This window comes from Diplotaxodon limnothrissa, linkage group LG2, assembly GCF_057381915.1.
Source record: "Diplotaxodon limnothrissa isolate DT_005_m linkage group LG2, D_limnothrissa_male_GT1.1, whole genome shotgun sequence".
In the NCBI taxonomy this organism is placed as follows: domain Eukaryota; kingdom Metazoa; phylum Chordata; class Actinopteri; order Cichliformes; family Cichlidae; genus Diplotaxodon; species Diplotaxodon limnothrissa.
Genome location: NC_140597.1, coordinates 13957709 through 13970168, shown reverse-complemented (window position 1 = coordinate 13970168; position 12460 = coordinate 13957709). Strand labels below are relative to the sequence as shown.

At 40.3% G+C, this 12460-nt stretch overlaps 1 protein-coding gene across 1 annotated transcript; it reads right to left on the bottom strand.

Annotated features, from left to right (window-relative positions):
* Positions 1-3433: 3433 nt before the first annotated feature.
* On the bottom strand, positions 3434-12088 carry LOC146638284 (uncharacterized). The gene is made up of 13 exons (XM_085363707.1): positions 11986-12088; positions 11534-11696; positions 9619-9811; positions 8777-8873; positions 7653-7714; positions 7273-7387; positions 6976-7037; positions 6205-6301; positions 5059-5120; positions 4679-4793; positions 4382-4443; positions 3611-3707; positions 3434-3522 (listed from the first exon to the last, which is right to left on the bottom strand). Exons 1-13 carry the CDS (start codon positions 12086-12088, stop codon positions 3434-3436), a joined length of 1317 nt encoding a protein of 438 aa, XP_085219833.1.
* Between the last annotated feature and the right edge of the window lie 372 nt (positions 12089-12460).

Below are 12460 nucleotides of genomic sequence, written 5' to 3'. Positions count from 1 at the left end.
TGCGTCTCCAGATGACGTGCAAATTTTGTTTGAGGTTTTCCACATACAAAACAAAAATTGACTGTGCTTTTGATTAATTTTGTTGACTTGGTTGGGGATTCATTTTGGCACAGCATATCCACAGTACTCTTTTCGCTACATGCATCTTTTGTTTTCTGCTGGCATGACTCTGAGCTGTCTGGTTCTTGGTCGGGATGAAGATCATCAGTAGTTTCAAGATCATTCAAAATGTGCTCAAAGTTGTTCTTAACATCCATGGTCTGTTCTTTTTCAGCAAAAGTAACGCATAAATCAGGCATGCTAGCAGCATGGGAGTTTTTTGATGGTCCAGGTAACTCAATAGACAACTCTGTTCCTGAGCTTTCTGAATCTGATGCAGAATTTGGGATGTATTCTTCATCAGATGAGACATCACCCTGTTCGTAAATACAGCATAGATTAAATAATAGAAATAAACATGGGAAGGATAAATGCTAAATTGTTCACGTCACAGAGCTCGGGACGTAAACCAAAGTCTCTAGATGTCTTAAAAGTACTAAGAAATACCTCCTGATTTAAAGAAGAAAATGTGCAGCAGATATGTATTTTGTGCAAGTATTTTGATTCTGCTTGATCAATTTGCAATCTGTGATCGATTCAGTACTTTTTTGATATTTGTCCCATTTCTAATATTCAATTTATATTTTTTGAACAATGACATTAACAAAAAAACAAACACAAAACAAAAAAACTAAGACACTAGCCCTAACCTGGTCCCAGAGCCCCTCCCACAATGACCCCCACAGATCAAAATTTGTAAAACCTTTGAGACTAGATTGTAAAAAAAACAAAACAATTTCATACAAAGGATTATAATAAAATCTAAGTAATATTTTTACAATGTGTTTATTTATTTCTGGCCTCTCTCACATAACTTCTACACTCTATCCAGTCCAAAATCTATCTGCTTTCAATTCTCTATCTGAGACAACACTTACAAAACTGATTATCCTTATAATTTTGTGATGAAAGAAAAAGGAAGAGCAAGCAACATGTGGCAATCTTCACGAACTGCATCTACGTCAATATTAACTATATTATAATGAAGCCTGCTTAAATTCAACCTGGGAGACACACCTGCACATCGTCTCCATCATCATCATCTCAACTCCCTTCAGCTGCTCACTACGTCACAGCCAATCCGGAGCTCCCTCGCACCTACGCCTCCATTCAGCATCCGGGCATTTAAGCTCTTTCACCCATAGCTCGGCCTCGCAGCGTTTTCGCATCCCTCCACCACCCCTGCACCCCCATGCTTGCCCCCTGCCTCCATACCACCACCAGTGTCCAGACCCCGGGGGAAGACCTCCTACTTCAATCAGCAATGCTTTTATCAACAGTTTTCCCGCCGGGGTCTGACCGCCAAATATTTAATGTTCAATAAAGCATGTCTAATTCTTTCTCCATATCTGAGTCTTTCCAGGTTGAATTTCACTGTACACTTACGTCGGACATATCCCAGTCTTCTGAAGATGTCTGGAGGCAGATCTTATGCCACACACAACGGCATTCTACAAATACAAAGAAACCACAGCATTAGACAACAACCGATGATTCATTAAGTTATAATTTAAAAAGTAGCGATCCCACACGTCACAAATTATATTCACTAAGACCACTAAATATAAACAAGCATAAAGTAAATTTAAAACCAACGCATAATTCAGAATAAAAAGCAGATATATATATATTATCTTAAATTGACCTGACCAAACTACTCATTATGGGCCACATAGGCCATGTTTCAGAATGCATTCTTGGCTCAAAGACTTCTGGCAGAATGATCTAGTGAGAAACAGAAAAGCTAAAATGTTTATCCTACATTAATTAATAAGGATTGAGATGAAAAGGACTTCTACTAAAAAGTCATTGAAAACGTGTAGAGACACCATCAAGCATTTGTATTGCAAATTGCCTGATTGATCTATTGGAATAGGTCTGGATTAATCAGACCCAGTACCTTATTGGGCTTCCTATATTGACATTGTAAGAAGTTTGCAAGTTTGATGCAATGTTTACTCAACGGGTTTATTATCATTAAAACATCATCTTCCAAGTTTGTGTGTATATGTGTAATTACAGAATGACAAACAGACTTGAGGGCAGTTTACTTCATACATGTTGATACTCTCTTAAATATAATTAAACATTTGTGCATTTTGCTTTATCTTTATATAACAGATCAAATCAGGAACTGTGGTTTTTGCATTGTAACATCACAAATAAGCTAAATCAGCATTGTCAGTACGCATGCACGGCGCGGCCGGGTCAGAGTACACCACTACCCACGATGTAAAGGCTGAATTATATTTCTCTGTCAGATATAGGCTTGGTTCTTTTAATACATCCATGGATATAGGCCTACGGGGAAGTGCTGTGCCAGGGTTGCCAGACGTCAGTGGCCAAACCCCGCACGAGCGTCTCCGGGCACCACAGAGGCTGATGGCTCCGGATATGAGGCTTTGAAAGTGAAAGTTTATTTGCAGCTGTCGATTCATTGTACCAACCTTCTCTCAGCTCTAAGGGATCTGGAATTGTCATCTGACAACTGTCAGTCTCGATCTCGAGCAGAGACTTATATCCAAGGTAGCATAGCCTCCCGCTCCTGCTGTTTTGTTAAAACTATAGGGGCTTTTTGTAGTGAAAACGCCCAAGCGAGGGCCACGAGTTCTTTCTTTCTCTTCCCAGCAGCACTGTATCCCCGTTTCGTACCAAATTCTTTTAAAACATTGACGTTAGGACGCTCAAAATATTCAATATCGCTATCACACGCGGCCGTGTTTACTGTTTACAATGCATGCTGGGTAGTCGTGACCCTTGACCCGGACCGGCATGCCTTGCGCGCGGTGAGATGCTTATTTAGCTTATATGAGCTTGATGTTGAAAGAGTGAAACAAAGATTTAAAGTTGTAAAGTTCAACAGTCTAATCAACAAAGAGTAAGAGGGCAACATACATTATTACAGTATGCTCTCTGTTCTCTGCCACACTAAGCAGACAAACTCAAATGCATGATATGTGATAGTATCTGCCATTACACTGTGTATCATTGCAATGGTTTGAATTGATAAAACTTTGAAGTGATTTTTTTTATTCTTTACATATGAAAATGTAGACCTGACTCATGGTAACTTAGGGTATAGTGAAAAAATGCATTAATTAACACAAGATAAATAATACACTTACGCTTGCATCTTAGACCGTGCCATCTGATAGCTGTCAAAGGTGAATGGCATATCCCGCATTTGTCAAGTTTCACCGATTCAAATACCAGCCTATGAATTGTACACTGGAAAAAATTAAAAACATGAAATGAAACATAAAACATTGTTACCCAAATATTTTATGATCTTTACAAACCACACTATTTACCAAACTACACATTGATACAATCTTTAGTAAACAGATGAATCCATGCTAACCTCATGCTCAGAGCTGTCTGCTGTAGGTCTAGATGACTGACACTCTGCTCTTAATTCTCTGTCTGTAGAAGAGAACACAAGACATGGAGGCATAGTGCTTTGCAAGACCCCAGGGTTTAACAGGTAGTGCTTACTCAAGCAGGGACTCACCTGTGAATGAGTCTGTAGAGATCACATGGTGCTCCACGTCATGGGCAATAGGCTCTGCAACACACTGTTGACCAGAAGGGATGCTTGCGATCTTTAGCTGGGTATGAAAAGTAGAACAAATATTGTAAACATCTGGCAGCTACAGTGGAAATGTATTTAATCCACTACGAGTGGTCTTTTCTAACCAGTGTCCCCTCAACCCGTGTGTTTTTCTGAGTATGCCAAACACTGGAGATGAAACAATGAAAGACTCAGTTCGAGCTCAGATGTCAGGACAGTGTTCTCACATACCTTGAGTTTGTCTGTGTCAGACACACACACATAGTTAAGCATTTTCTGTTTCACCTTCAGTTAAATACAGTTCTAACTCTCACCCTAACTGCAAGGAAACAGAGTGATTAACCCTTACCTAGTTAAGTGAAGCCAAAGTAAGACAATACTAAGAAGCTAAAGTGACTGTGAGTAAAAGGTGCATGTATATGTCTGACACAGAAAAACCCAAGGTTTACAAGGACACTGTCCATCAGCCTCATAATGACATCTGAGCTCAAACTGTTGCTTTCACTGTTTCACCTCCAGTGTGTGGCCACTCAGTAAAACACACTTGTTAAGGGGACGCTGTGGTTAGAAAAGACCTCCTGTTCTAAATAGAGGACATTTCCACCACCGCTGCCAGATGTTTGCTAAAATACTCAATATGGAGTTTCATGTAAACACCATAACACTTCTAACCATTGGTCAATTTTAAAACAAAGGTCAATTTCAACTCACCTCACAAGCAGAGTCGTTAGGCACAGCTCTGGATGATTGTGGCACCTCTTTCGATTTGCTCTCTGTACAAGGGAACACAAGGAGATTCAGTGCTTGACTTTCGTTAAGTCAAAAAAACACATCTACGCATAACGCAATCAATTCACATCCCTGACTGTTACAATTCTACTCTCAAAATATCCATCAAGACACTATAGAATCATCAGAAATGTCCCAATACTGGCACATTTTTCATGCAGCAAACCTTCAGGCATGTCATGCATTGCCAGAAGTTAACAACATTTACTCAAAACTGACCACTGGTAAGTTCTTCTGAGAACGCTTGGGGTGACAACTCCTGATACTGGACACCAACTTCACCAATTAACTCTTTCAGAGAAGAAGTGCCACGCTGACCTCCAACAGAATGCACCTAAAAAGATGCAAAGATGAACAAGCATCAATGGTACAGTGTCCATCTGATCAAGAGGGACACTCTCAGTCAAACCTTAAAACACCCAAATGATGTTGAGAGGGAAATGCAATGTTAAATGATGACTACCTGTACTTACAATGGTTTAAAGACTGTACATGCAGTATAATTGTAATCAATTGATAAACATGATCTTTACAAACCACACTATTTACCAAACTACACATTGATACAATCTTTAGTAAACAGATGAATCCATGCTAACCTCATGCTCAGAGTTGTCTGCTGTAGGTCTAGATGACTGACACTCTGCTTTTAATTCTCTGTCTGTAGAAGAGAACACAAGACATGGAGGCATAGTGCTTTGCAAGACCCCAGGGTTTACAGTTTTTGCCCACTGCTTGAACACATTTTGCAAAACCCCGCTCGCTGTGCCAAAACTGTACACACAAGTACACATGACACAACACTGGGAAATATACCATTCACATCTGTGCCAAATTGGAACTCTACTCCCAAAACCTAAACTCTGCTGTCAAAACCTAACATTCCTTTGTCAAAATGTAACTCTGTTGACAAAATGACACATACTTGCATCATATGCAAACACTCACAGATCAGGGGGAACACACTAGTCTGCTGTACATAAAACACTGCAGTCCTTGATTTCCATTGTTTATACAGAAGGCACATTTACAGGGGACACATTTCCAAACGACCATAAACGCAAATAGACCTACTCAATACTGCACATTGCAGTACCATGAATACAGGTAAAGCGAATAAAACAACAACAACAACACAATAGTACTGCAATAGACAACACACTATACTGTAAACACAAAAAACCATGACAATTGTGCATACGTGGGCTCATGGATCCCGCCGTCTGTTGGGGTCTGGCCACAGGACCTCATCAACATCGCAAGCAATGTCCTCTCCCGCCAGGCACCGGGGTAAATATCCTCTTGCTCTCCCTCCATCCATGCTTGCAAAGTTCTTGGAATGGCTACGCTGAGGGCTTTTTGTAGTTGGCTAATTGGTGTTCGGTTTTGCAAGTAGGTGCCTTCAGGTGTGTATTTGAGTGGTTGCAATTACCCGATGTGTTTTGTATTTTGGATACATGTGTTTTCCGAATGGCACCCTGAGATTTCATTTTGTGAGCGAAGTGTCTTATGTATGAAATAGAGTGTAGCATGCAGGACCATGTGTGTTGCCTAAAGGAGTAGGTGTGTTGCATGATTGGAACTGGGGTGCAAAGCAGCGCTTTTGTTTAAGGTAGGGGTACATGTGTTTGAGGTATGGTAACAACAGCTTCACGTTGTGTTACTTTAGTCTAAGCATGGGTTTATAGTGTTCAAGCAACGGGCAAAAACTGTAACAGGTAGTGCTTACTCAAGCAGGGACTCACCTGTGAATGAGTCTGTAGAGATCACATGGTGCTCCACGTCATGGGCAATAGGCTCTGCAACACACTGTTGACCAGAAGGGATGCTTGCGATCTTTAGCTGGGTATGAAAAGTAGAACAAATATTGTAAACATCTGGCAGCTACAGTGGAAATGTATTTAATCCAATACGAGTGGTCTTTTCTAACCAGTGTCCCCTCAACCCGTGTGTTTTTCTGAGTATGCCAAACACTGGAGATGAAACAATGAAAGACTCAGTTTGAGCTCAGATGTCAGGACAGTGTTCTCACATACCTTGAGTTTGTCTGTGTCAGACACACACACATAGTTAAGCATTTTCTGTTTCACCTTCAGTTAAATACAGTTCTAACTCTCACCCTAACTGCAAGGAAACAGAGTGATTAACCCTTACCTAGTTAAGTGAAGCCAAAGTAAGACAATACTAAGAAGCTAAAGTGACTGTGAGTAAAAGGTGCATGTATATGTCTGACACAGAAAAACCCAAGGTTTACAAGGACACTGTCCATCAGCCTCATAATGACATCCGAGCTCAAACTGTTGCTTTCACTGTTTCACCTCCAGTGTGTGGCCACTCAGTAAAACACACTTGTTAAGGGGACGCTGTGGTTAGAAAAGACCTCCTGTTCTAAATAGAGGACATTTCCACCACCGCTGCCAGATGTTTGCTAAAATACTCAATATGGAGTTTCATGTAAACACCATAACACTTCTAACCATTGGTCAATTTTAAAACAAAGGTCAATTTCAACTCACCTCACAAGCAGAGTCGTTAGGCACAGCTCTGGATGATTGTGGCACCTCTTTCGATTTGCTCTCTGTACAAGGGAACATAAGGAGATTCAGTGCTTGACTTTCGTTAAGTCAAAAAAAACCACATCTACGCATAACGCAATCAATTCACATCCCTGACTGTTACAATTCTACTCAAAATATCCATCAAGACACTATAGAATCATCAGAAATGTCCCAATACTGGCACATTTTTCATGCAGCAAACCTTCAGGCATGTCATGCATTGCCAGAAGTTAACAACATTTACTCAAAACTGACCACTGGTAAGTTCTTCTGAGAACGCTTGGGGTGACAACTCCTGATACTGGACACCAACTTCACCAATTAACTCTTTCAGAGAAGAAGTGCCACGCTGACCTCCAACAGAATGCACCTAAAGAGATGCAAAGATGAACAAGCATCAATGGTACAGTGTCCATCTGATCAAGAGGGACACTCTCAGTCAAACCTTAAAACACCCAAATGATGTTGAGAGGGAAATGCAATGTTAAATGATGACTACCTGTACTTACAATGATTTAAAGACTGTACATGCAGTATAATTGTAATCAATTGATAAACATGATCTTTACAAACCACACTATTTACCAAACTACACATTGATACAATCTTTAGTAAACAGATGAATCCATGCTAACCTCATGCTCAGAGTTGTCTGCTGTAGGTCTAGATGACTGACACTCTGCTTTTAATTCTCTGTCTGTAGAAGAGAACACAAGACATGGAGGCATAGTGCTTTGCAAGACCCCAGGGTTTAACAGGTAGTGCTTACCAGTGTTGGGGAGTAACGGAATACATGTACCGCCGTTACGTATTTAAAATACAAAATATGAGTAACTGTATTCCGTTACAGTTACCGTTTAAAAAGGTGGTATTCAGAATACAGTTACTTTGTTGAAATAAATGGATTACACTGCGGTACTTTCCTGTTTCATTTTGTCGCGGGTCAGGACTGTTTGGGTTTTGTTTGACAGCTATGTTCTGTTGTTCCAGGCGGCAGCGTTACGGTTGCCATGGTTACAGGGCGATGCTCTCTCTCTCTCTCTGCGACTGTGTGTTTCCTGGGTGAGAGAGCGCCTTTTCGTTGTTGTTGTGCTAAGCTAACAGGCAGAATGCTACAAGCATAGCTCTAAAGAATGTAGCATCATGTTCAGTGTAGTCCGTGCTGCAGGGAGAATGGACTGCCATACACGTTATGGGTCTGTGAGCGCGAGGAGGGAGAAAAAGGGGAGTGGAAAGGTACGAGTTGTCATCGAGGAAAAACGGGAGCTGTAAGCATGTAAATATAATAATAACCACTTCAGCCAAGAAGAGTGCCTGACGAGCCCAGTTGTAAGTAAGCTATTAAGACTCGACTGTACACCGTGTTCGTGTTTTCCTCCCAAAACAATAAGTTCTGTTGGAGCAGCCTTTCAACGCCTCTCTCTGTCTCTCGCAAGAAAAGTTGACCCACACAACAAAGTAGAGCTATTTTTCGGCTACGAGCCGACAGGGACCCCGCCGTATTAGTCAGAGGTCCCTTTACTACAGTTCGGAGTCGCGGACCTTCAGTAATAGTAATAAATCACACAGCAACAAATTCACGTTGTTGTAAAAGGCATGATAATATATTAAGTAATCCAAAGTATTCAGAATACGTTACTGTCATTGAGTAACGTAACGGAATACGTTACAGAATACATTTTGGGGCATGTATTCTGTAATGGAATACATTTTAAAAGTAACCTTCTCAACACTGGTGCTTACTCAAGCAGGGACTCACCTGTGAATGAGTCTGTAGAGATCACATGGTGCTCCACGTCATGGGCAATAGGCTCTGCAACACACTGTTGACCAGAAGGGATGCTTGCGATCTTTAGCTGGGTATGAAAAGTAGAACAAATATTGTAAACATCTGGCAGCTACAGTGGAAATGTATTTAATCCAATACGAGTGGTCTTTTCTAACCAGTGTCCCCTCAACCCGTGTGTTTTTCTGAGTATGCCAAACACTGGAGATGAAACAATGAAAGACTCAGTTCGAGCTCAGATGTCAGGACAGTGTTCTCACATACCTTGAGTTTGTCTGTGTCAGACACACACACATAGTTAAGCATTTTCTGTTTCACCTTCAGTTAAATACAGTTCTAACTCTCACCCTAACTGCAAGGAAACAGAGTGATTAACCCTTACCTAGTTAAGTGAAGCCAAAGTAAGACAATACTAAGAAGCTAAAGTGACTGTGAGTAAAAGGTGCATGTATATGTCTGACACAGAAAAACCCAAGGTTTTCAAGGACACTGTCCATCAGCCTCATAATGACATCTGAGCTCAAACTGATGCTTTCACTGTTTCACCTCCAGTGTGTGGCCACTCAGTAAAACACACTTGTTAAGGGGACACAAAACAGATAAGCTTGCAATCATCACTTGGGAAAGTCATACAAATTCAAGATTTAGTTAAACCAGATTGAATACCACCAAGAGGACATTTAAATATCGTGACTAGGGCTGAAACAACTAATCGATTATTGAAATAATCGTTAGTTGCATCCCTAATTGTGACATCTAGATATGTAGGTTTTAAACAACAATTCATAGGGGAAAATTTTTTTTAAATGACCCACCTTTTTCCGCCAGGGCCATTCTTTCCCACCATAGTCATAAGTAATTTCACTTCCTGCCACAATTTCCTTCAGTGCAAAAAGGCAGAGATGTGGCTTCCCTTCTGCTTCAATCAACTTCATTCTGCAATTTGGTGTCCTGTGTTCATCGTTTACTAGTCGCCCAAATGACCCATCTTCAAGTGCTCCATCAATACTGCAAATTTGGAAACATACATCAAACAAACATTTATAGTGACATGCCTATGAACTATACTATAATTTTTAAGCACCAACACAAACACAACATCCAATACAAGTTTAGTTGTTAAATGCATAGTTTATAACTGCGTCCATCAGTCAAGGACGCGTTGCTTTCTGACTGAGATAAGTGTTTGCGCTTCTACTTGTGCTTAGAGCTTAAACGTGGTTTTGTTGTACTGTTGCGCTGACCTAGTAGGTGTGGCTGTTACTCTTCTCTTCTCTTCTCTTCTCTTCTCTTCCTCCTCTTGCCCACTACCTGCTCTGTGCTGCTGCTTGTGCGTGGCCACTGATTAGACCTTGTGCAATCTACAGCTAAGCGCAGCCTGGTGTGCACTGCTCTGCCAGGTGAGTTGAATTAGAGCAATCAAGGGCAGGCGTGCCTAGTAGACCTTAAAATGCATGCAGCAGTCATTTGACCCGAGTGTGACATACTGAGAGGACAGCAAACCAAGCACAATCCACTTTCCACTGTGAGGAAGACTTTGAGTTAGACGGGCTATCGGTAAGCTCGGACTCATATTTGCTGCTTTTATGCTTTGGGAAATAGTTACTGCATTTAAGTTTAAAAAATTATATTGATATTAAAATAAATGTTTAAGTTTGAAAAGATTGTTTATGTAGATAGTGTTTCCCACACTTACCGTATGTTAATTAATACTAAAAGTAATTACCCCAAATCCTTGGTTAAATCTTAAAACTAGTGTAAATATGTTTGGTTTAATTTAAGGAAAATAATTCTTTGTAAAAGAAAATCCTTGGTTAAAGTCTTTATTAAAATATTTGTAAACTCTAAAATGTATACTTTAAAAATTTAATTGTTACAGAAAGTGTAAAAAATGCAAGGTAGACCAGTTTATTTCATCTTCGTTGTTTGAAATTACTCACCTCTGATTCAAAAACTAATGAATGTAAAACTAAAACTAGGATAAATGATAGTTTAGACAAAAGTGGCTTTACTGAAGTGTATATTTTTGTTATTTCATTTCTGTATAATGCATTTAATTTATCTGAATGATTAATGAAATGTTCTTTATTTTTTGTGTTGAAAGGTTTTTCACCGATCCATCAAGCCATCCATCTACCTACCTCACAGGCAGAGAACACTTGACATGTACTATTTTGGCATTGTACATATTATACAGTAGTTTTGGACACAGTATAACAGTGCACGGGTCTCCGTGTCCACATGTGCCAAATGCGCACAGACACAGGGGCGCTCATTCAGCCCTGGCCATTTGAATTTTCTCTTATTATTTTCTCTCTCTATATTATATTTTAAATCTTCACAGCAGCGTGAGAACCTTGTCTTAGCTGTAAAATGTAGGCTTATATTATTACCCCTCTAACCCTGTACATTACGCCCGTGAGTGTGTATTAGAGAAGGCACACACAGGCTGAATACGGGGACTAACGGGCCCTCAGCATATGTGGGAGTCCCGTCAGTCCCCAGTACCGAGAGTTCCCGGGGACCACAGGGTCACCGGGAAATGACGGAGCCTTAGTAAGAATGAGATCCCGCTATTCCACGGGTCCGTCACTCCCCCTTCTATAGATTCTGGGGACTGACGGGGCCGGGTACTAGAGGTAAGGACTCGTAAAGAGCAATATGAGATGTTTGCTTCAGAAATCCTGACCTTGCAATAGAAATGTAAACATTCAGTCATTTTGAATTTACCACAATGTCTTCTGCTTCCATATGAAGTCAAACATGAAGACTGAACATGCGCTGGGGTACAGGTTACGTCTGTGTTCAGCTTCAGTTGCATCAATAAGCTCCCCTCTATACTCGACCACAAAGTCTCCTTGTTTGAAATTGGCTAAAGTGAAGATGCCACGACCTGAAGAAACAACCATATTAGAGACACAGGTGTGGCAGCACTGCAAATAATCAATTCATTAAATATGTATATCTGTAAATAACAAGTATGCAATGTTGTGCTTTTTTCAATTCTACATATATAATAAAGAAAACATGTCCAAGTGCAGAAAACATAAATAGCCAGGCTCGCTAATAACTAAATTATTATTAAAATACCTTTCATTTTAATTTATATTGATGTTTGTACAGGTCACCACTGGTGATGCGTAACCCCTCAGTCTAGCCTGCAGTGTGTCAAAGTCACTCACCTTTAACTGAATTAATAAATTTGATTTCTAACATTGAATTCTTGTCTCTTCTTGCAAGGATGTGATTAATGGCATCCTGAAGGGGAGTAGTTCTCCGTGACATGATTTGCTAAGGAAATAAGATAAAAATGTAAACCACATCAAAACTTCAAGCCTTTATGCTTACAAGGGCATTAGTAAAGCCTGAATGAGAAGCACCCCCCCCCCCATGTTAGCGTATTATTAGTTTAAGGTTATTTTAGTTTGGTGATGAGTGCTGGAGGGATTCTGGTTAACAGATAAATGGATGGGGGCGAGGCTGTATTTGTGCAGATTAACTTGACTGTGTTCCACCTGTGTTGATTAAGTCAAGTATCTGACATGCTCCACCCAATTTTTCTTATTTCACTAATAGCATGGATACTGAAACTGTTTCAATTGAGTTCTATGCTTTCATTACATTAACATAACAGACACAGACAAGGCTGATGTCTGA